Genomic DNA, 26154 nt, shown 5'->3' with positions numbered 1-26154 from the left:
GCAACAGTGTGTGTGTGTTGACACGAGTGTGCGTGTGCGCCACTGTGTGATTAGGCTGCAGTGCATTCAAACCCAGCACACGGCACTCTGCGAAGAACAACATCAAATGAGTTGTTTATCAAAAAGCTTTTATCCTGCTGTACTCTAATAAAAGTGTGTCTGTCTCCGAGAGTGTGCGTCATCCCTGTGTTTGCGTGTTTGCTGCTCCACCAATTTAGCCAAAGCCTCGGTCGGCAGCATGAAAAATGGGTTGCAATATTACAGCAAACGGTGTTTTGTTTGTGTGCAGGCAGCCTGCAGATTTCCTACCTGATACAGGCCGTGATCGAGCAGAACGATCTCTGTCTTTTGGCTCTGAGGACACTTTCGGACCAAAACGTTGCCTGGGTGGGGATCGCAGTGGACGAAGCCGTGGATGAAGATCATTTCGCTGTACATTTTACCCAGGTTTTCTGAGATCTGATGGAAACATGAAGGAGGGATGTGAAAAATTAGGAAGAAAAAACAACAAAGGATTGCCTCTATCTGACAAAATCGAGCAGGAAACTTCAGTAGAAATTCCATTTGGTTCTTCATAAATCATATGACTCGACATACACAGACACCAACATGCAACATAATAATGCAATCCATCCAAAAAGCGTCAGTTAAGTATTCTCTTTATTACCCATTAAGTATATGTTCTTTATAACTTTCGTTTATTGCATAGTACATGTTTTCTTTGGATTTTCCTACAAAAAAAGCTCCTATCCTTCAACCATTAAGGTATTCATCAACAAATTGTCATTAATTTATTCATCATATCAAATATCCATCCACTATGAATCGATTCATCTATTCAGACATCCTTTATGCATTCATCAGTCCAACAGTTCATATCAATGCATTGGTGGATACATCCAAGTGATCAGATATTTTTCCACTGAGGCATCTAGCAGTGTCAATCAATTATTTATAATCCATCCATTCATTTATCCATCCATCTGTCTTTCCATGTACACATTCTGCACACTCACAGAAACCAATTGGATGAATTATGAGAAATTCAACTCAGGTTCTTTCTGTAGTTGCACAGGGTTAAATGGACCTCAGATAAATGTCCAAATTAACCACATAAGATCAAGACAGAAAAAGTCATGAGTCTTCTCCAAATAAAAAAAAAAAACTGCTTCAGCAAACACCATTGTTTTCTCCAAAATACTTTATAGGAAATAGTTGTGCCATTGTTCCACAACTAGAAGAAAACTTTTAAAATCAAGCAGACTTTTAAACTTGACGAGTGAAATGTTTAATTATTTGTGTTAGGTCTATAAAACATTGACTGACTATGAAGCCAAACTAGTCAGTAAGACTGCAGCAGTAGTTTTCCTGGCCTAAAGCTGCTGCTTTTTTATTAAAAAAACAAAAAAAGAATAACCCAGTTCTGGGTTTTGTTTCAAGCATGTGTTTGATGGTGTCTAAAGTTACAATTATGAAAATACTTCCATATTCTGACTTTTAACTATTATCCACAGAATCAGGACCTCATTGACGTTGATGCAATGTTTCTTCATGTATTCTCTGTCGTTGACTTGTCCTCCTTCTAAAAACTCCATTGTCAGGATTCTCTTTGTGGACAAATCCCAATTAATCATGGGAACCTAAAAAAAGCAAAACATGGGAAATGTGATGAGATGATACACTTCTTTGACAGCAGAAAAGTCAGACATTGCTTTCAATATTGCTTCTTTTCCAGCGATGTCCATGAAAAGCTTTCCAGACAGTGGAAAACCACATTCTACATAAATGGCAATCGTTCAGCTGATTATGGGTGTAATCACACCAGGAATGCCCTGTAATTTTGAATTCACACCATGGTTTCCTCAAGTGTATTCACACTGGCACAAAACGTCTGGACCAAAGGAGGAAACAAACTCTGGTTTGTTTAAAGCAAACCAAACGTGATGGGTGTGAATACATCCTAAGAAGATAGTATACTTGCCTACAATGTAGAAAAATTTATAAACTTTTCTAGATCATAATTGGGATGATGATAGCCTTGTTTTTTTAGAAACCTTAAAACGTGTTTGCAGGAGGAATCCTCCAGAAACTCTTCATAGCTTAATATTTTCAATATCAGAACCTCTCAGTGCGAGCAGAAAGTCTGGAAACATTACAATGTATGAAACCTCTCTCATTGAACAAACTGTTCTGGAATTTGTTGCAACTTGAAATAAAACAACAAAAAATAAAAACACAAAAACCCAGCAGAGCATGAAGAACTTAATTCACATTCAGAAAGCTAATAAAAATTCTCAAACCAACATATTAAAGATAAAGGACACCAGGAAATCAAACGATAATGACATGAAATCCAACTCTATCTAGTAATGGAAATATGATTCTTCAAATGCAGCTTTGCTTGAACGTACAGGAGCTGACAGGCAACACAAAGAAAGATCTCTGACACAAAGGAAGACTCTGACCTCTATTAAAGAAAGAAAGGAATGTTTTAAATACCCCGACTTTAATTAGAGACATACAGCTGTGGAATAAAAGAAGTGTGCTCTAGGTTTACTCAATTTCAGGCTATAAAACAAAGCTATGGAGGTAAATAATATTAAAATGTGTGTACCTTGAGAAAAGGGAAGTGGGACAACATTTTGGCCACCTTTTCAGCATTGTGACCCTCATTTAGGAAGTCTAGCTCCAGTGGCATGTTCTTCTTGGCTTCCTCCACCAACCACATGAAGGCAAAGTCTGGAAAGAGCCAGTTCACTGCCTTTATCAGCACCTTCAATGTAAAACAAAGACCCAGAAACTTTTACAGCAAAAATTTGGTTTTAGAAATGTTGACCATCTATGTAGATGACACAAAGCTGTACTTTAGTATACAGGATTATAACAAGTATACTTGTTATAATCCCTGGATTTTTATTAGTTGTATCCTGAAAAGCATCAGCACCACATGAAGAAGCTGTATTGTTTAACAAAACACCATCTTTGGGAGTTGTAATTGTGTTTTTTGTATCTTAGAATATAAACACTAAAATATTCAAATTTTCCTAGTCTGAGACTGAGTTCCTAAAAAGAGCTTTGAAAACTTTAAAGTTTCAGTTAAATATTTTCACACATTTTAGTTGATTTTACTATTATTTTTCAGAATAAATAGCATAAAACACTGTGACATGGTCCCTGAGTGGCTTGGTTAGGATGTCATGTCTTCAAGCAAAATTAAAATTACACCTGTTGTATAACTTAAGATTAAAAACTGGAGTATTTCAAACTGTAACATCACAAAAAAAAGTCCGAGGATAATAAACCAGTAGGAAGTGTTTAGCAAAGTGCTGGAAATGATTCTGTGAAAGAAACATCCCTAGCATTGCTCTGTGCAGTTGCTCCAGTCTGAAGTTGGTGTGCTCACACAATGCATAGTTTGGTCTTGTCCAGGTTCCCCATAAACTTGCATCCAACTCTAAATTGCCCATAGGTGTGTCGGCGTGTGTGTGTGTGGTGATGGATGACTATTTTACCCGTTGTGGTCCATCGATTCCAGCCCTTTATAATATGAACCTAAACATGATGGAGCTGATATAGATAGAGGATGTATGGCTCTACGGTTCAAAGAGTGACAAAACAAAAAATCCCACCAACTCAAACTCACCTCAATCACCATTATATCCTTAGAGCTTTGTCGTTGGACTTTGGGGTGCTGGACCTTGACAGCTACCGTCCTCCCATCATGCAGGACAGCTTTGTGGACCTGTGCTAAAGAGGCTGCGCCCTGAGGATTCTCCTCGAATGAAACAAATAACTCAGACAGCTGCGGGAGAACAGACAAAGAGAGGGAGAAAATTGCAACTCATTGTCTGGTCATATGTCATATGTAAAGAGTTATAAATGCAGGTAAAAATCTAATTTACATTGCTAATTTATGCACCTTAGATTTTTCTCCTTGGAGTATTTGCAACTGGGTGCCACTAATTATACATGAAACATGATAAGTATGATTGTGTATTTGAAGACAAGTAGGGTTGTTAATTTGTGTTTATAAAACAAGATTAACTACCCGTGTCTTGTGTATACCACAATGACAATATGTTGTCCCATCCATCCCTCAGTTTTTTACTTATGTAGTTAAAGGTTGCAAACAGGTGTATTTCATGTTGCAAGACGTCTTTTGACAAAAAACATCAACCATATGAATATCCAGAAAAGGAACCATGAGTACACAGATCCAAGCTGCAGCCTGATCTCCTCAGCCCACCAGCATGTCTCTATCACAGCATTCAGCCCCCAGTTTGTCCTCAGAGCATAGGTGGTCCCTCATTAGCTGCCACTGCTCTCCGTGGACTCCCAGAACACACACAGTAATTAGTGTGTGGGTTTGAAGGTTAAACAGACTTCCCGAGGGACCTTCAGTTATTAGAAACGACTTATTGTGTACTTGGGAATCTAAGAATCGCCCTGAGGCTGCCCTGCTTCATGGAGACAAATCTGTTCCGTTAAAGGAAAAAGCAACATACCGCCTCAAGAAAATACTTTTCCCTCAGTGCTGCAGCAGCTCCTTGCTGACACTGTTGTTATACACAACAACTTTAAGAGTGAAATGCATCCTGAAGACATATTTAAACAAACACTTGAACTTTGAAACAACATTTCAAATTCTAAATAGCAGATTATCTTCTCCTAGGACTGAACTGGAGGAACTGTTAATCCTCATGTTTTTTTTTTTTTTTTCTTCAAAATTAGCTTGCAGGACTATCATTTGCATTTACCTTTGAGAGAATTGGTGGAGTCACAAAAAGACTTATGAAATGCATTGTTAGTTATTGTAAAAGAAGGGTCAAAGCTGAAAGTACCAAAGCACATGTAATGTCAAGGCAAATCACTGTTCTCCAAACCAATAAATGCACTGTTTTTCCAAACTCAAATCATTTGTTACATAATTTCTATGTTAACAAAAATAACTGACTAACATTTTTCCCCATACTTGAGTATGTAGGAAAAAAGAAAATAATTAGTACCTTTTGTTAAAACACCAGGAATAGTTACACCTCCAGAAGCCATCAAACTAACCGTTATGAGGCATAAGAGGTTATTCATTCAGGTCTCATTCCTCTCCATCTCCTCCAGGAACCTGTGTTGTATTCTTAGAACTACCATCATATTGTGTCCAACTCAAACCAGTCCATAAGTGGGAAACATCCCCTGCTGTTTGTGTAACGTGAAAAGAGGCTAATTTGAACATGATGTTGGCCCATCAGGTACAGACAGAACATGAGCCCTGCAGAAGATGCCACCAGATATTAAATTATACATCCAGCATGAGCTGCTGTGCGGCCTCAGCTGAGCTATTCATTATGCAAATATGCTAAATGGAATGAAATTGTCCGCACCCACCAGTGTCTACACAGGACGACAACAACAATCCAGTGGGATCTGACATGCCAAAAGTACTTTCATGGGTTAAGGAAACGTGTAATTTCTCAGATGAGCCCATCAATTTAAGCAGCAGCCTGAGCTCTGAGAAATCCCAACAAAATCCAAACAGAAACTCGGATCAACATGATCTAAGAGAGGAGGGAATACTATGAATGTTTGGAGCTCTATGCCATGCAGTCAATGCTCATGTTCAATTCAGCTGTGGAGTTAATAAACATGGTAATGCATGCGATTGGGCCCTGCTCCCACAGGGCAGACCCTCAGTGACATACGTTCCCTGAAATGAGTTATGGCACAAATAAAATGGCCCCTGAGGCCTCGCAGTTGGATGGAAACACATTGGTGTCTGTGTCACAGCGGAAAGGTGGCCAGTTTGGCTGCTGGCAGTGAGCCACAGCCCCAGCTGGCTGAAAATACATAAATCATTACAGAGCGAAGAGAAGAAAAAGAAAGAAGCAGGAAAGAGAGATTGCTTTGCAGAAGTTGAAAAACTAACGGCCCTTTCAAGGGATCTTAATGCAAACCTCAAAGCCATATGAAAAAATATATACATACACCCCTTTCTTGGCCTGCATTGGATATATATAAAAAACAGCCAAATAATCTAATAAATGTAAAATTTTGCATATTAAACATTAAAGAAAGCTTCTAAAATACAATATTCAGAAAAAAAAAAAAACATCTCTATTTCAGACTCTACAGGCATTAGACGGCATGTTAAATGTTAAAGTCATGACAGGACAATAAAAAATGGACCAACCAGGTTGTCTTGAAAAGTTATAAGAGGATATCTCTTATGTCTACAAAAAGTATAACCACACTTATTTCCTCATCACAACAAATAGTTATTATTGTTTCCACTTCCAAAGTGATTGGCATCCATCTGTACTGAACCAGAGTTTATCCCCCTGGAGTCAGAAGCCTGGATGCTTTACTTTCTACCACATTTCATCAGTCACTGAACTCATCACGATGTTGGCATCTTCCATCTGCAGTCTCCATCTTCTTGCTCCCACAGGGGGAAGAAAACCTGGCAATCCTCTTCATAAGTGGACTCTTTGCTGTCCATTGCAGGTGCTTGTCATTAAAAAAAGCTTCTGGTGTCCGAATTAATAAAGATCACTTTTATCCAAATAGCATTTAATCTATCACCTACATACTGTATATTGCTAAGTGCAGAACTTTTTTTACTTAAACAATACTTGCTTACGCTGTAAGGACTCATTAAGACTACCATACCTTTCTTTAATTAAAAGTATCTGTTGGTAATATTTTTAGACTAAACCTTTTTTCTATCTTCCACCCATACTAAAGCACCTCCAAATAGTTTGAGATCAGTTCTGGGATTAGCTTTGCTTCTCTCTTGGATAGGATCACTGATAGAACTTTAGTGGCCGGTTACAATTTCTTGAACAAAGTGACTGACAGATCTACTGCTGTAATAAGTTGTTTTTATTCTCTCAGTTTTTCTTTTCACAACACACGACCTGGTCCAGGGCTTCTGTATATAGTTTTGACTTTTTCCTGGACAAAGCAATTATCCACTGCCATTAGCTTGTCTTCTTTCTCTTTTATTTGCATCTGCACCTGGATTACAGATTCTCTATTTAGCTAGGCCAAATAGTGAACACAATTATTGCTGTTCTCATCTCTGTATATTCATTTTTTTCATTCCTAAAAAAGTACGAGAGGCTATGTAATCTTGATTTTTTTTTCTGGATTTTATTACTTTCTAAATCCATAGTTCTTGTTCAGTGAGATTTCTTCTCCCCACTGTCACCCTGTGCTTCCTCAGGGTAACAATGGCAAAGATGGATTGTTGGTAAGTAACATATTTCAGAGAACTTCTTGAACTTGCTTAGATTAGATTAAAATAAATAAATAATATCTTTTTACCAATGGGCAATTAATCAGTTCAATCAGGCTGTTCTGCATCATTCTGCATCGCATTGAGTTTTACAATACATCTCTGTGATACATCATGCTTTTTTGTTTAATGCTTTGATTTGTCCATCTCATCCAAATAACATCACATAAACAATTATAAACACTGATAGCAAAACAGAGTTTTCCAGTACGACCAGTGTGCCTCCACAATAATCCTCCCCCTCATGTTTTTTTGTTTAAATTCTTTGGCTCATTTGGGATTTTATCAGCTTGAGTACGACATTCCACTTCCACTTCCTGAAAAAGCCACGTCCGCAGATGTCCCCACACCCACACTGCCCAACCTGAACAGCCATGTTGCCATCATGTCCTCCCGAGTCACGCCTTTAGTACCAGCTAAGTGTGACATTCGTCCTGGACTCAGTTTGGTAAAACAACATATTGTGCAGAGCAGGCTTTTCAGCAGATTCGCTGCAGCCAGATCTGTGCACAGTGGGAATGCATATGTCGCCACAAATGGTGCTGGAAACAGCACGGTAGCTCTACGCTCCACTCGATCCTTCTACATGACAAAAAGGCCATGTTGTAAAAAAGAAGCATGTGCAGTGAAACGGAAATGATGCTGGAGCGGCGGCCGCTTCAGCTCCGGAGCCGCCTGGTACAGCTCATCAGCATCGCTTCTTTCCCAGCCACTTCAGGAGGGAAGAGGACTGATTCATCCCATTCCCCCTGCTTTCCACATACAAGAGTTGTATCATTGCCTTTTCAGGGATAATGACGCCCCACGCAGAAAGCAGTAGAAATCAAACCCAATGAGCACCTTTTGTAAAAAGCCTGAGAAAAATAATATGTATTGGTTGTACATTAGAGGATGACTCTGAATAACTGTACAGATATAAAATATAAGATTAAACTTATAATTTGTGCTTTTTTTCCCCCCTCTGAGAGCTTTACAAAAGTTCCTCTGAATGTTGGAGATGCTGCAGGTGCACTGCTGTAAACATGGTTTGAAAATCAAGTGGTGCTAATAATTAGCCTGCAAGTTGGAGCTGCTTCCTACCCTGTAAAAAATAAAAATCTCAAATAATGTGTTTTTTAATTAACTGGATGTGAGTGCAGTCACCATAGAGAACAACTGCATAAAAATGAAACTATATAAAATTTATATGTATAACCGGGCCATCAAGTTTAGCAAAAATATGTTTTAAAATATAAAATCTAATTTTCCCATTAAATCCTGTTCACTCAAAATGTTATTTTTTTGAAATTGCACTGCCCTGAAAAATCAAGCATAATGTTTGTAGACTGGATAAAAGTTTCTTCTGGATATTTTTTTCCAAATGACACAATTGATTTTGTAGTCTAAAAAATTAACTATATACTGTATGTTCTTACATATGTCAATGTAAAAATTCAAACCAGCTGAATGAAGCTGTTTCAAAGCTAGAGAGTACATTTAGTGACAGACTGCTGTATCCTACATACACTACTGTATGGTATGAATCATAGATCCTTCCTCCCAGTAGCTGTCAGAATCTGTAACCGCATCCCTGCTTCCAACTTACTCAGTAAATGTTTGCATACATGCTGGTATTTGCAGTTATTTGGCAGTTATATTCTCATTTTAAATAAAATTTATTCTGGTGTCTGGACATCTCAGTTGTTACACAGTTTTTATCGTCACTTTTTGTAATAGTCTGTTGTTGTTCTTTTATGCTCAAATACAGATTTTGTACATTCTTTTTATATTAACTAACAGACATTGGCTTAGATCAGACAATGCTATATTTAATAACTGCACAGTATTTATGTTGAAACTTTGTCCTCATGTAATTCTGTATTCTGAACAATAAGGGGTATTTCTATTCTACTCTTACACCCTTTGATGGAAACAGTAGCCACTTTCAGCAGTAAAATATGTTTTGCCTTATCTATTCCAAAACCTACTTGAATCGTTGTAAGCCTGAAACTGTAAAACTGTGAAAGTTCATACCAAAAGTGATCCAACAACAAAATACAAAGAATGAAGATATGATCAACATGTGCAGGCTGAAATGTGTTGTTCTGACCTTTTACCTGCAGAATGTATTCCTTCTGATCCAATGGAAAAGATTGAAATAACTAGATATATTTAGCAACAGAATAAAGTTCAGTCCAAACTTGATGGTTTTATGCAACTTGACTGAGGCTGCTGATTTAGTGCATCAAAACAATGAGAACAATAAGTCCACTTCTTTACCACACAACTGAGGGGAGTGTGTGTTAGGAGAGGACCTGTGTATCAGAGTATAACAGAATAATTGCCTGGCCTCCTGCAGGCTCTAAAAGGCTGTCATAACAACCAGTTTGAGAGCAAACATTGCACTCTGTGCCAACAGCTGTAACAGCTTTTTCAGCTTATAAAACCAAACAAGGACACAATGTCAGCCTGGTCCAGTTCTGGTTTATTTGCCCTCTCTTTCCCCACAATCCACACAGTGCACATGTGCAGACAAGTGCACATTTAACATCAAATCAGAGCTCGTCAGAAAGGAGCCCCACATGCCAAAAAGTGCAGATGTAAGTGCATTAAGGGAAAATTGGGAGCTCAAAGACATACTTTCTTTTCACAGAGAATAAAATGCTCTTTGTACTCTTTTGTTAAGGCAAATCTCACTTTGCTTCAACTGCTGTTATTTGTATTTGAACCTGTACTTTCTACACTTAACTGTCAATCCAAGCTGCTTTCACAATGAGAAAATTCCCGTATTTTACAATACTATAACAAACTGGATTGGTATACAGAAATGTATACAGGCTCCTGAACGTCGCATAAAAATCAAAGATTTCCGTAAAATGTTCAATGTCTTTTCCACTTCAATTTACACCACTAGTATAGAAGCAATGTTCATGAAAACACCTTTTTTCCTCTAATCTTGCAAATACAATGCCATTGAAAAAAACAAACACTGAGATGCCTGTACAGTTCAACAAATATGTTTCATTTGGTCTGAAAAACTGTTTGTGACAAATTATTTTGCTAATGTTAAACATGTCTGACAACTCCGATCAAACGCCACAGTCGTCGTGTCTCCCACAGAGCAGAGACTTTAGGTGACAGATAGGAGTTGAATCATTCAGGATTCAAATCTGTTTAATTAGTACAGCTTTCATCAAAAGGTGTGTATTTCAATCGGCTGTGGGACTTCATATCACGCCAGACTTTGCGCTGCATCCAAACTGAGCCGATTGTGGTACAGATGTGGGAACAATTAATGCTCTATTTCCATGGCAGAACAGACAACTACTGTTGTGCACATAATAAAATACAAACATATTCCATCCCAATACTGGTAACCAGCAGATTTATCTGTGCTTGACATCATGAAAAAGATATAATAATAAAAACCTTTAATTGAAGAACATTTATTCAATGTGGGGGAAAAAAACCTCTACTATCACAAACAAAGACACACCTAAGCATTCCTATAAAATAAATGTAACTGGTGTTACTTTTTTCATTACCAGTTGATCAGCGTATTTAGGACTTAGTCGGAAGCATGAAGTATTTCTATTAGCTAGTTTTTAAAATAGGATGGAGCAGAGAGGCTGCGACTAAATTAAGTCAGATATGTGTGTGAACCATCATGAATCTCAAAAATACTACACACTGTGGCCCTAATCATGCCCACATCTACTCAGGGCAGCAATTAAAAAGTTTAGAGCAACAGATACTGTGACACACAAGGCTGGACACTGTCAATCTACAGAGAACAGGTGATAAGGATGTAAAAAATATCCTAAGATCAAATCATGATCCACCACCACCAGACTTGGTGATTCAAGTCTGGTGGTGATTCACCAGACTTGAATCACCAAGTCTCTTTAAGTACCACTGGATGCTATCTATCCACAGGTTGTTTGGAAGGTATGCCAGAAAAAACACCTTTTCTTTCCTGCCATCACAATCATAAGCATCTGAGTTTGCGAAACTCTACTCAGACTTAGGTCATATAAAATTAAGACTGAGTGTTTCAGATGCAAACACTGCTGGTTGGACTGGCATGAAACAATAAGATTAGGTGAAGCTCTTCATGCCTATTGAGCATGGAGGAGGATTGGTGATGCTGTGGGCATGTTTCTTCTGTAATTTCACGTCTCATCACCGTACATCAAAATTAGCAATTTCTGAAAATATAACATTTTGTTCTCAACCAAACGATCAATGATAGCTAAATGTAAAACCTTTGTTTCATTGTATAAGTACTTCAGATTAACCTTCAAATTAACCTAAAATCTGTCATTATTTGGAGTTGCAGGTAATGTTAAATCACATGTACCTCCTTTCCAAGATCTTCTCTGATGACCTGCCGAATCTCCTCCATGGTGCTCTGAGGAGCTCTGCTGTGGAGAACCTTCAGGGTGGAGGTGTACTCCTCAGGCAGCAGATAGTCCAAAGCACCAAGGTGTTGGCCTACTTTGATGAAGGTGCCCCGGTTGACGCAACACAAGTCTCGAAGGCGCTCTGCTGATCGTCGGTGCACCTACAGGAGATGGAGTATCAGGATAAAATCAGATTATTGTGCAAAACACATGATAATATTTTTTAATCAGTCTCAAAAACATGCAAGCAGTTATGAATGGCTCATGACTCAAGATCGGATGAAATCTGAGAATCTGCAGCACAGAGGTTCAAAATTGTGTCTAAAACCTTCCTTCCTCCACAAATAGGAAAATGATAATAGTTTCTTAATGTATCCAGCTTTGTGCTGGAAGGCATCGTCACATTGAGACAGTAGAGGGACAAACACAAAGACTGTGTGCTGGTCTCGTTTCGTCTGTCCCATTTGAACCAGCTGGAAGTGATAATGCTTATAGAGAGTTTGTCTCCTGAGACCCGTGCAAATAAAAAGGCGTGAAATTAGCTCCCCTTAACCCTGGTAACCCCCACCCCATACACTCGCACACACAGCTGACTCCCTCAGGAGCGTTTGACACTAGTGTCATCTGGCCGATGATGACAGCGCAATGACAGAAACAAGTCACCAGAGATTACCAGATGAGCCTTTTCTGCTCAGAAATGCATTTTGCTACAGCAGCGCCACCTTCTCACACTGGGGTGTATGGACCACTCCTTCAACACCAAAAGCAGTGGCTGGAATAAATAATGTTTCTAAAAAGACAAATGGACGGTGAGTTTTAGTTTTAACCCTAAAACATTTTAAAAATTAAGAAAATAAAGATTCTACAAGTACATCTAAGAAGCATTTTTTGAAAGTAATTTTTATTTCAAGAGAAAAAATATTCTTAATTTATGATTGCAAAAGATTGTACATGTTTGAGTTTTTTATATTTTATATTCTGAATAAAATCTCATTGCAAACTTTGGCAGTAAATGATTCAGTTTTCTTACTAAACATATACTTAAACAACTAAAATATAATGTGATAATTACAACAGAAAACTTCCAACAACAAATCTGAAGGATGGAAAAATGTTATCTCATTTATCTTCATTTTACAAAAAAAGTACATAATGTGTTTCAAATCCTGCTTAATCACAACAAAATACACACATTTTTTTTATTCCCCATCAGGGATCATTGCATGAGTTACCGACCTTGTAGTCAGAATGGGCATTTATCTTTTCTTTACAACAATCTGGTAAGGCCCTCCATTGTTTAAATACCTGTTGCTAACTAACTTGTATCTGGGCTCCTGCTTTTGCTTTGTAGAATATTATTATTGCCCATTACAGCACTTCCTGAACACCATACACTACTGATTTCATATTTCATGTAAGAAACTTTCATTTTACTCCAAGTTTGTGTTAAATTAATATGTCATAAACTCTTATGTGATGTGTCTCCCATTTTGTTATGTCCTTTGAGTCAGGTCTCAAAAACTGTAAAAAGTACAAAATTGATCAAGGGAAAACAATAAACTGAATTTTTTAAGTGTTCAGAAGATTAGAAATAAACAAACTGTCCTGCTATTACAATCACCAAAAATAACTTAAACATGTATTTATACTTCATATTTTAACAGGAAAAATGGCCAAACAAATAAACAAATAAAAATAACATTTATCAAGGTTTAAAAGTAAAGTAAAAAGTGCACTTAATGGACTTAAGATAAAAAATAAAATAAAAAATCCTATAGGCTTTGTTCTTTCTTTTAATCTGTGTAAAGGCCTCTATCAGAAGGCCTTTTGGTTCTGGAACCATATTGTGAGCTTTCAGTTAAATCTTTACTGCAACTCTGGAAAATGTTGCAGATGAGATTAAATTAAACTGTATGAACCTCGCAGCTTGTTATCATGATTACTTGTTCACAGAAGGTTATGTCATCATCATGTCAGTCTGATCAACAGCCTTTAAGGGGCAAACTTTAAAAGCTTGTGACTGAAAATGCATCCTGGAAGCTGATCAGACCCAAAGTGACGTCGACTCGTGGTTCGATCATCAGATCGATCGCTGCTCTTCCTCTCCTCTCCTCTCCTCCAGTAATCAGTCAGCTTTGTTGGATGTAGGCGGGCGCTCGGCTTGAGCATGACATCACCATGGCGATGCAGCTCCCTGAAAGCCAGAGGGGGAACGCTGCTCGGGGATAGGCTGGCACCCACCGCCGCCCACCACCTCAACACATGCGCAATCGAATAAAACGGACTATTAGCGATTGAGACATAAGGGTTAATTTGTGAGAGACATGGGTTGGTGCAGAATGCCTCACAGTGTTTCCACACTCATTCTCTGCACTCAGATGGTGATTTGAAGGAAAGAATCAGCTGCAGGAGTCTGATGGTGAGATGGATACGAGGCTGAGGCAAAAGAGGATGAAAACAAAGAATGAAATCCCCAAAAACTGGTACCTTTAAAAGCCTCAGATCCTTTAATCAAAGTATAATTTTGATTATAAGCAATAAACAAAAAATCTCTAAAGCAGGAAGTCTGCAACCGCTTGATTAATTGATATCCATGGGATTCAGCTCTTCAGCTTGCCAAGGAAAAATAGTTTTAACTCTTCTCCTGATTCATCTACAGATTTCCACAGAAAGTGATAGAAGACTGGATCTTGTTTTTTGGGGGGGTTTTTTGTCTGTGTTTATTCTGTTTTTGTTCAAACATGGGGACCTTGAGGCCAGCTCCCTGTGGAGCCTGACGGTGGATGGTCTTCAGATGCCATTAAGCACAGATGGCAAATTGTTTTCTAGGAGTGCACGCCCCTCCTCCTTGCTTTGTGCACTTTGATAGTGTTGAAGGGTAAAGTCAAGAGACGGAACACACTGGGCAAATCAGTTCGAAACACATCCTCACTACAGCGATGTGTTCAATAAACTCATCTTAACTATAAAATAAACCTCAAATTAGTCTAAATATTAAAGGGTAGATAGAAAAATAGGAACCTGATATTATAAGATGTAAGGAGCAAAAATACAACAGTATGAATTTACTATATAACAAATAAATCTGGAAACACATTAAGAATGTAACTCTTTGTCTCAAGAGTCAGAGGGGTGGACATGTGTGCAGCTGGAAAGCAGAGAGCAAGCTCCAGCTGAAGTAATTGATTTCTGCAGCCTCACCACGACTAAATGACTGGGATTAGTGGACTATGAACAAGACCTATTTATTACTGGGATGCTCATGATTAGCTCGTTACTCAGTTCACTGGGGCTCATCTCTCCGCCTGTCACTGGGGAGGGGAGAGGCTGTGCAGTGTTTGTGCTGAGATTTAAGCCTGTACGGTCAATAAGGCCTTGGCTACAAGTATTATCCAGGCAAAGCAACTCTCAAAGAGTCCTCCTGCAGTTAATACACATGCTCTGCAGCTCCAGATGATATTAAAAATACATTTATTTTAACAAAGCCCGCCAGAAACATGGCAAATCGAGAGAAATTTTAAAGCCGTTTGTTATGTCTCTGAGCCGTCGCAGTGTAGCTATGATGCAGCTTTCTCATCGTAATATCCTGAGAACAGCCAGTATGTGGGGTTCAGGGGAAACTGTCTGGGAAGCAAAGAAGCAAGAGGGCACAGAAAGATGGAGGGTGCTGATTTTTCCAACAGCAGGCACAGTTAATTTCATGCTCTGCATTTTATTGTCATGCCTGAGTGGTGGTGCCTGGTGCTGGAAGAATGGCAGAAAGACTCTCTGCCACAAGCCGGTGGACGCTATGGATCAGTAAAAGCCAACCAACCTTCCAACAAATACAGAATACACTCCAGAAAGCCACCGTTACTGGTTATTACAAATGCTTCCTCACCACAAGAAATATTTGAAATTGGTGGAACTAAATTATACTCTCAACCCTCATTATTAGGTCCACCAAATACTGAGGCAGTTTCTTTTTCACTTCACCAGGCTTGCTCACATCTTAGCAGGGATTTTGGTCCATTCCTTTGTACCAAAATACGCTTTGCTTTAAAGGTTTAAAGTCTCCTTGGTAAGTTAAAGATTAAGTTCTCTCAACAGATAGAGCTTCATCACACAGAGTAAAAGACTTTACGCTTTTATGTTTTGCAGTTTTAATGATTATGGCTACAGTTAGGAAAAGCCAAAATTCTGTGTCTTAGAAAAATAGAATATCACATTAGACCAATCAAAATTGATGTTTTAAGCACAAATATCAGGCTTCTGAAAATTGTTTACATTTCTATGCACTCAATACTTGGTTGGGCCTCCTCTTGTATAAATTATTGCATCAATGTACCTTGGCATAGGGGCAATCGGCCTGTGTCAATGCATAGGTACAATGAAAGTCTAGATTGCTTTGATAGCTTCAGGTCATCTGCCTTGTTGGGTCTGGTGTCTCTCATCTTCCTTTTGACAATACATCATAGGTTCTCCATGGGGTTTAAGTTCAGTTTGCTGACCAATCAAGAACAGGTTATTAAACCAGCACCTTTAGCAGTGTGAGCAAGTGTCAAGTCTGACTACTCTAGAATTTTCTGGTATAAGGCTGCTTTGACTGTGGACTTCAGAAAACACAGTCAGCCAACACCAGCAGTAGACATGGCACCCCAAAGCATTACTGACTGAAAACCTCACACTTGACTTCAAGTAATGTAGATTTTATGCCTTTCCACTAGTCCTCCAGAGCCTGGAACCTTGATTTCCAAATGAAATGCAGATTTTGCTTTCATCTGAAGGCAGGGCTCTAGACAATTGCATAACAGTCTACTTCCTTTTCTCCTTATCATAGGTAAGACACCTCTGACACTGACACTGGTGCAGGAGAAGCTTGATAAGGAGAATGCCACATTTGTAGCAGATGTCAAGATTTTGTCTGTGTGCGGTGTCTCGTCTGGAATGGATTTTACTAGACAATCCCCTCAAGGCTGTGGTTGTCCCTGTTGTTGGTGCACCTTTTGATACCGCACTTCTGCCTTCCACTTAATTTTCTATTAATTTGCTTGGAACTCTGTGAAGAACCGTCTTCTTCATTTGACATGACATTTTGGTGCATACCCTCCTTAAGAGTGGTGTGGATGATTTAGTTAGAAGTCTTCCCCATGATTGTGTGGTCTAACACACATGAAAATATGTCTCTCCATTTAACACAATGGTAGGGAATTATTAGAAGCCCCCTACCATTAAAGAGCCACCTAAACTGTTTAAGCATATTAGTAACTGACCTGAAAAACAAAATGTTTTGTCTTATTAAATGTAGGACAGAATTTTGTGTGTTCAGAAATGGTGCAAATATCTGTGGATGTAATTTATTTAGTAAAATATGCCTTACAGTCTTTCTTGGGCAGAATGACATCTTCTATAATTGATTTAGAATATTTTATGAGAATAATATGAGAGTTTGTAAGGTATCTGTCCAGTGACCTTTTGTTTCCAGCTGTGTTTGATGTCTGTGAAATGAGTGCTATGATTAGTTGAATGTGTTGTGAGCAGGAACTGTGTGTGCTTCTACAAATGTCCCCAGAGAACGGTTTGTTAAGGTTGCAACTCTCGTAGACACTACCTTCTGTCAAATCAGAAACCTTATATAGTATAATACAAGACAACAAGGCAATTATTTTGTTTCCCCTTGCTAAGTTGCACTGAAATGTTTTCAATTTATTTGCCTCCACAAACTAAATTATTTCCTTATCGGCTGTTCTAAGTTTAGTATTTTGCAGTTGTCTTAATTTGCTCCATCACAACAACATTCTAACAACACTGCTGAACTAAGGTTAAACAATCTTCACCTGTAATCACTGATCATTTACTGTTGAGTTAAATCACTGTGATGACCAGAACCTTTAAGCTTTATATCATGAGGGTCAGAGTAAGTATCCTCTTTTATGTTACAGTTAGACTAACTATTATCTTTTTTTTGTTGCAGGCAACATCTTGGCTTCCTTTCTAAATGCTATTTTGAATACAAATCATATAAATAAGAATTTCAGTAACTTTTGAAATCTGAAAACTCAGCCAGCAGCTTGTTTTGTTACCTATTTAAAACAAATTTCTGTAAACCCCAATCATCAGGCTGAGATTTAACTCCTCCTTCAGTTTCTCCTCATTTTTATTCACAGCAGTAAACAGGGATCATCACTGCTGTGGCTGTCTGGCTTTTAACGCATTCATGAAGCAAACACAAAAAGAAATGATTGCTTAGAAACAAAAAACAGGATTAAATTGGTTTAGGCTTTACCTAGAAGCAGCAATGACAGAAACAAATTGTAAACACAACATCTCTAAAGAATAGCAAACTTTAGTGACTTTTTAGGTCGCCATGGAAACAAGCATGTCCAAACCATGTCTCTCATCTCAATGTACTTGCTCAAACCTTTTTTTAATGATTTTAAACATTTCAGCTTCATTAACACATTTCTTGATATGTAATCAAATAGTGAGGTGTGTTCAGGTTTAAGGGAGTGGGGAATTTCCCTAATTAAATTATCCTGCACATCATGTTGCAGTGCAGTGGCCACTCCTTTAAAAACACAACATGGTGTGATTTCTGCGGCACCCTGCCAGATGCCGCGGGACTCGTCTTCTGTAGTTGGCACAGCAAAAAAAAAAGAAAAAGGGAAAAAAGAAAAAAAAACAGCAACAGTGAAATGGAGTATTTACGCCGCTGTTACTGCTGGAGAGCAGCTTGTCAGCCATGATGTAACCACAGCAGGCAGTCGGGAAGCAAATGTTAAACGTTCCCTCCTCTCCATCATCCCTCAAGGATTTTCCTGCCTCGGACTTGTTTGGCTGATAAGCTGCTGCCGTGAGCACGTCAAGGTCAGCAGTTATCTGGCCCCACCCCATATTTACATAGCTTGTCCCTCACTAGAGCGAGAGCTCCAGGAGTGGTGGTGGACCCTTATCAGGGCTCAGCACACACCCCTTTCCCTGTCATGAGGTCCTGACTGATGCAGTCACTGCTGACATCTGCTGGTGGAAACATCTGAGTGCAACACCCCCAGAGATTTGCACTGTAACGTCACTTTCTTTAACCTAAAAGATTGAAACTCTAAAACCAAGAGCCATGACAATAAAGGTAATCTGGGGTTAGGTAGGCCAGAAGCAGTAAACTCTTTAATTCCGAAGATACACCCTGAACTTTTTATTTGTTTTATTCTGAACTTAACTTTACACTCCTATAGAACTGCTTTTCTCCTTCAACTTTCCAGAAGTTGTGTGTCATCTCCTCTTTAGATCTGCAGTTGATTTTAATTATAATATTTTTGAATATTCAAAAGTTATCAGAGAACTTATTATGTGAATAAGATTCAATCTTCAAAGAATAAAATAAGAGGTAAAAACATTTGTGCATCATTTATAGTGACCAGAAGAAAATATTATGTTTATTCTGCCAATCTAATAAAGGACAAAAATGTGATAGTCTTATAAAAAAACAACAAAAAAAATCAGTCTGAAGAAGAGATGCCCAACATCAGCACAGCAATGAATAGGGACGTGGCTTCTAAATATTGCAGAATTTACAATTGATATTGTCTCCTAGTGAGTACTGGGACCTCAGCTACTAAAGCATATAAAATTTGTGGGCATCAAGAGAATTCAATCACATTGACAAATATAGATGTTGGCTGTAATACAAAAAAAAGAAGTAAATGTCAACTTTTAACATCAGAACTTTCACAATAGAATATTTTTTTAAAAACACCTTACTTCTGTCCAAATATTTTCAGACGTTTTGTTATTAATGTAATTTTAATGTTGCATCATTCCTAATCCAGTTTCTAACCTTAGTTGATATTTCATTGCCATAACTGTTTGGATCAGCCTACTGGCCGCTCCAAAGCAGAAAGGCAGTCAGTTCTGGCCCAGACCATTGGAAGACTGGGTGATTTTGATTATTGACACTGAGACGACAACTTTAATAAGGCAGGCAGAAAACCTTGTTAGATCATTTACAGCATGAACTTAATTATTCTCAATTTTGTGTATTGAAGGGAGGTGGATATTATGTAAAATCTACATTTTTGAGCTTGAAATCATGTTAGAATATTTTTTCCTCATCAAACACATACCCAAAGTGTTGCTTGGATTCATTCATCTATGTTTGAGAAATCTTTGGATTTTCCTTGAAAGCCTTTCAGGGGTGTCTCAGCCCCTCTCCTACAAAGCAACACCTATTTGCCCAAAGCTCTGCCTTGGTGATTCAGTACCCAGCTGAGATCCCACCCCACTGAGAATCCCCTCCTCACATCTCTCCACACAGGTCCTCCAGACTAGTGGCAGCAGCAGATAAACACCTGGTATAACTGCACGTCTGCTGAACTTTTCATACAAAGTACTTATTTATCTGATGCTCCTAAGAACGTCTATAAATGATATAATGGAGAAGGACTGTTGTGATGGCGTATTGGAAAGAGTAAGAGTTTCTTAAAGAGACAGGCAATTTCAAGCTATGATGTGAAGTTAAATTTCTTTTAAGTTATTTTTTATATATTCACAGCATTTTAATAACAACTAAAGATAACAAATACTTGATTGTGCTATAAAAATGGCAATAATGTGCACGGAAAATGCATGACTCCCCTACCAACCAATCAGAAATGGCATTGGAGTCACATTCAGCAACCAAAGAAAATTAAATTACAAGCCACAACCAAAACATGACCATTTTCACTTTAGTAGTTTTCTAAAACTTTTAATCATCCCATTGAACGAAAGAGATTCAAGGTTTGACACCATCAATTGATAATAAAAATGAATTGCAGATTTCATAGCTTTTTGAGTTTTAAAATTAAAGAGATGAATTAATGATGATTTTGACATAAACTGATATTTTAAAAAATGCTTAAGCATAATACACTAAAAAGGCAACGAGCTTTTCATATTTTGGAGATCCCATTATTGGACTTACATTTTACAAACAGACAGAAAGAACTGCACCTCCCAGCATGTATGACACAACATCAATGTTAAGTCACAAAAGCGCTACAAGACGGGACCCCCCCTCACATCACTGGCCAATTCCTGGGGATAAAGACCGTAATAGGGGCACAATACAATGTGGAAAACTTTTCTTATAACCTAAAACAAACAAAAGGAACAAGCAAGATTACCTACAGCATTGTTATTTTAACAAATAAAACATACAGTTAAGACACTCACTATTGAAACATCTCTTAAACCTGTTTATCGGCACGATGTCCAAAGCTCAGACTTGACACACCACTGAAAAACACTACTACAAGTTGTTGAAAACAAACATCACGTTAAAGCAAACGGAAACTACATGAAAGAGAAAGGGTAGAGTTTGAACATTTCAATTTGAAGACCTCCCAAGGACCAGGTCTGTATCTTTCTTTCATTGTTATTGATTTCTCTGCAAGTGCTTCCAATTAATTTCCAGCCATTCAGTATTCAAATGCATTTACATTAAAAATTAAACATTAGCTTAAAGCTGAAACTCTGTCTTTTAATACAGCAATTTTGCATATAACAATGTTAAACAACAAACAGTCCTGATCTGGACTGACTGGTTATATAAACGACCACTGATTAGATGATTTTGTGCGGATGATTGCAGAGCCCTGCAGCAATTTGTAATCGTGTCTGCATTTTGTGGATAAGAGAGTAAATCACATATGCAAAATATAAAAAAAACACAGTAGAGCTCAGTATCAGAAAAGCTGCTGATACAGAGCGTGATTTGTTGTTCTCTGGTGAAAAGTCACTAATCAGCATCAGCCGAGGCTCTGATTTCCTTCCCCTCGGTGGTTCTTTCATATCACAGTGACAAACCTAAGACATATTCAGTGTAACGGGGGCAAAAAGCAGTGCTTTATCTTTAACCTTTGGGTGGTGCTGAGACAGAGGCTGCATAATGCTGTGCAGATGTGTCGAGTGAATCAGCGTTTTTGTTCTTTTCATCTCAGCCATGAAAAGCCACCTTCAAAATGGCTGCTTGCCTGAAGCTGCTCTGCCTCCTGCAGCTGAGGAGGCAAAGAGATCATTAGACGTCACTATCACCGGTTTATCACATCTCTCTTCGTGCTTTGCTTTTCTCTCCATCAGATAAAATGAATTTAAACACCTGCAGTGTATCTTCATCTCCTTACGCCTTTAGTTTGTTTCAGTAATCTAATCTAAAGGCTCTCTCTTTGTATGCCATCACAGCACTTAGAGTTCATACTGGTTCATCATGGAAACAAGAAAACAATACTTTCTCCAACATCTGACGTACCAGTATATTTCAATTAATTTTGACCAAGAATCACTATTATTACAGATGTAAGTTTAACAAAGTGGGATATTCTTTACACGTCTTTTTATATTTATATTTTAAAAGTCTAGCTGGAAAAAACTTCAACAAAAAATATCTTATCCACATTTTCAGTCAATGCCAGTAATTTAATTTAAAGAATTTATTTTCCCATTCAATGTCATTTGAAGAAATTTTGGTATCACATAAAAGTAAAACACGTGGAGGATGTTAGGTAAACATAGAGCTTATAGAAAAAAAAAGATCAGCAATCTCATTCCTACAGACCCTAAATGTGATGGAGAAGCTAAAGGTTTCAAGTGTGAATGGTTTAAAGGGCAATAAGAAAGAAAAACATTAATTTGTATGGTGCAGTCAAACCTGACTGCAAGGTGTGATGCAAAAGATTTCAAGGTCAAATTGTGATGATTATGTAATAAGAAGTGTACAATCCCACCTTTGCTGCCTTCGTTTTTTTTTCTTTTTTTCTAGTGGTTAAAATCAACCAAAGGCTGTCAAAAGAAATAAAACAGACAACCATAATGTGATGTAAAGAAGCTCCAACCAAACTGCACCCAGGTTTTTAAACTAATCGAAATACCATCTCTGACAAATTCTCAAATAAGTAGCCTAGAATGCAAAGTCACAAGAAGTTATTAAGATATTAACAAAAAAAAAGCATACTTTCACATTTGCTTCTGATGAAGGTTTAGACATTGCTAGTGGGACATTGTTAGGATGAAGCCATTAGATCCTGTTTTGCAGTTGCAGAGCAGCTGTAACGTAGAGTGGGACCATTTATCTGAGGCTCCTCCTGTTAAACATAAAAGACGAACCACAAAGGGCACATTACACCATCTGAAATTATCTGCTGCTGACTAACAAGGAAAAATAATCAGTATAAAAGTCAGGCCCCCTTTTAGTCAAAAATTGGCAAATTGGTAATATTTTAGTGTGCTAAGGGGGAAAGCTTGTGGCTTTGCTAGATGTACAAATTCAACAATGAGTAAGATTTTGCTCAATGACTCATATGCACTCACTTGCCAATAAAAGAAAAGCATCTAGAAGGAGTGGTCTGATTGGGATGTAGATTGGTTGCCTTGCAGACATGCAATAAGTATGTAATTTCTTTGCAAAGGACTTTGCATTTCTAGGAGAGTAAAACGAAGTAGACAGATTAGACAGAATCAGAAACACCTATTGCAGTATGATAGAAGTTGTATTCTCTGCTGTGGTGTTTATGGTGAACCCTTCCTCTACAAAGCGTGACTGTTGCTGGTTGGAAATAAAAAAAAAAAAAAAACATTTCTGAGCTTTATGAGCTGGAGGTTAAACACATGAAGATCACGCTTTTAGCAAATCACATTCTGCTAATAGGACCAGCAGTAAAGAAGCAACACAAGGCAACTTCAGGGTTTTGATTTGCAATTACACAGATTCTGTTGAAAATGGACAGTAGACAGAACTAACAAGCAGCTTTATCTTTAAAACAAGGCAACGTTCAATTACTGTATTTTCAAATCTCTACATTCAAGGCGAACGACCCCTCCCAACCTCGCCCGCAGGCCTCAGTCGTCAGTCATGCATTATTCATTTGTATTAAGTAAGCTACATTTAATTTCCCAATCATGTGTTGGCATGACTTGTAATGAGATGCTAATAGAAGCCTGTACAGCTGGAGAGGGAGAGAGTAGAAGAGAGACAACAGTGAAAGAGGACCAGGAGAGGGTTGCATAATCAGTGCAGAGATAAAGACCTATCTCCATCGCACAGCACTCTGACATTAATGGTGCTTCTGATGTGCATTTTAATCTGTCTGATTGTTTTGTCTTTGATTTGACTCACTGGCATGAAGAGCTGAAGGGCAGGTGGAATGACCACAAAGGAATAAAGGAAGAAGTGCAATCTGAGGATACCACTGTCAACAAAATAAGAAATAATAAAATAGAAATAAAATAGGAAAACAAAATTAAGCTCACTGTTGTTCTAGACAAGTTGGGATGTTTAACTTTAGAAGGCATTTTAAAAACACATCAAAATGTTCTGTGCACAGCATTGAGAAGTTCAAAGAAGAAAATATTCAGTTTGCAAAATAACCAGGTTAGAAGCTCTGATTGAAATTATTTCAGTTGTTACTATTAATACTGGCTAAAAAGACAATCAGAAAAAAAAAACATTACCAATTTGAAATCTTTTACAGTCATGTCTTTTACATTCATACTAGTCTTTTTAAAAAAGCTGGTTGAAAATCGTTTATGTTACCATCATGTAAAACACTTTGAAATATGTTATGCAAAAAATCTTGGCTTGTCTTACTCAATTTTGAGGACCTTTTTCAATAACTAAAGGGTGTTTGAATCCAACTTTTGTCATTTCAGAAGAAGTTTTAATAGGGTTAGGAATGATTTTAAACTATATTTGACTAAGTCATTTAGTCAGCAGACTCTGATGAGATTCTATAGGCATGTTCCAGCTCTCATTTGGCAGACTTCAGAGTGTTCGCATGCTTGTTCTGTGATGCTCTCTAATTGGCGGTGAATGGCCCCTCGGGTTGCGCAGGGAAGCCTTTGATGAGGCTCTGAGACTGGCTGCTCAAGTGGCTTTTGAATCAAGCTCTTCAGGAGAGGCTGAAAGCAGCTGGCTGCACCGCCGAGCGATGAACATGCAGCCAGGATGACGAGGAAGAAGTGGAGGAGCACTTACAGCAGCTCATTAACCATGCAGGCAAACAAGTCGGAAAGAGGAAAATAATTTTAGAAGTCAGTGGGTGCTGACATAATGACTTCATCTGACATGCAGGATTTACATGGTTTTAACCTGCTTTTTGATATTGACTGCCTGGATTATAGTAGATGATTTCATAAAGGATTAAGGATTCCACAGATCGTGGTTTCTTTTTTTTTTTTTATGAAAATACAAGACTTTCAGATGCAGTGCATCTACTGGAGACCTAACTTTATGCCTAGTGATCCTTTTTTTTCACTTCGTTGACTCTGGTCACATTTCTAAGTAAATACTGTCCAGTGTGTGACAGCCCCTGTTTTTTTTTTTTATATATATTTTTAAATGAAAGCTAAAGCAGCCATGGTTTACACCAGGATCTTTCATCAATTTATTAATTGTTTTTACTCATTTGTGAGCTGTCATTTTCACATAACATATTTGAATTAATTTACTTTATATATTCTTTGACTGTATGTTAATTAAATAATTTAAAGCAGCGCTTTCACCTCTTTGGAAGAGGTGGACGCAATCCTAATAAACATGGGATAAAGCTTCTCACTGCAAACCCTTTTCATTTTATCAACAAGGACAACAGTGTGATCCTCGCTTCAGAAGAACAGGCTCAAGGATGTCTAACTAGGGTGCAACCCTACGTGTATCAGGAGCAAACTATTCCAAAACAAACTGATATAATATCGACTGGAGAAAGAGCAACTGGTTCCCCTCCTCCTCGTCCCCTCCCGCTCTGCTCCTCCACACATTCACTACATTCACAAGATACCCATGAAGAAATGCTTTCTTTACCAGAGCTTCTCAAATTTACAGATGGAATGAATCAACAGGTTCTCCTCGGCACGTCTCTCCTTAGCGCTCACATAGCAAACTTCACTTCATTTAAGCCACCTGCCTTTGAACTCCCAGAGGATCCACCACTCTGCGTTTCTGAAGTCTGAGACCGGGGTCCAGATATTATCTTTACACATGTATTCCTAGCGATCAGGCCAGAATCGCCTGAGTAATGATGGGCTCTGACCTGAACCTTCAGAGCCACATATAGACAGTCACAAAGTCGGCCGTCATTCACCTGAAGAACATCTCCAGGATTAGAAGACTTATGTCTCAGCAAGATCTAGAGAAACTCATCCATGCGTTTATCTTTAGTCGCATTGATTACTGCAACAGTGTCTCCACAGGTCTGCCCAACAAATCAATCAAACAGCTGCAGCTGATACAGAACGCTGCTGCTCGCGTTCTCACTAAAACCAGGAAGATAGAGCACATAACACCAGTTTTAAAGTTCCTACATTGGCTCCCTGTAGCTCAAAGAATAGACTTTAAAATACTGTTGTTAGTTTATAAATCACTGAATGGCTTAGCACCACAATACATTAAAGATCAGCTGTTGTTGTATCAACCTTCCAGACCCCCCAGGTCTTCTGGTTCTGGTCTGCTCTGCATCCCCAGAACCAGAGCAG

At 38.2% G+C, this 26154-nt stretch overlaps 1 protein-coding gene across 2 annotated transcripts in view; it reads right to left on the bottom strand.

Moving 5' to 3' along the window:
- adck1 (aarF domain containing kinase 1) overlaps window positions 1-26154 on the bottom strand; it is a 42185-nt gene that overhangs the window by 12336 nt on the left and 3695 nt on the right. For both annotated transcript variants that reach the window (XM_023353168.1, XM_005797789.2), the window contains exons 4-8: window positions 11631-11834; window positions 3644-3802; window positions 2615-2773; window positions 1524-1640; window positions 310-459 (exon numbers count right to left, since the gene is read on the bottom strand). In XM_023353168.1, the coding sequence (XP_023208936.1) occupies window positions 310-459; window positions 1524-1640; window positions 2615-2773; window positions 3644-3802; window positions 11631-11834 (789 nt within the window). The remainder of the gene's footprint in view (window positions 1-309; window positions 460-1523; window positions 1641-2614; window positions 2774-3643; window positions 3803-11630; window positions 11835-26154) is intronic.

Source organism: Xiphophorus maculatus, chromosome 19, assembly GCF_002775205.1.
Source record: "Xiphophorus maculatus strain JP 163 A chromosome 19, X_maculatus-5.0-male, whole genome shotgun sequence".
Lineage (NCBI taxonomy): Eukaryota > Metazoa > Chordata > Actinopteri > Cyprinodontiformes > Poeciliidae > Xiphophorus > Xiphophorus maculatus.
Note: the sequence above shows the minus strand (reverse complement) of the source record. Positions and strands in the feature narration are given on the sequence as shown.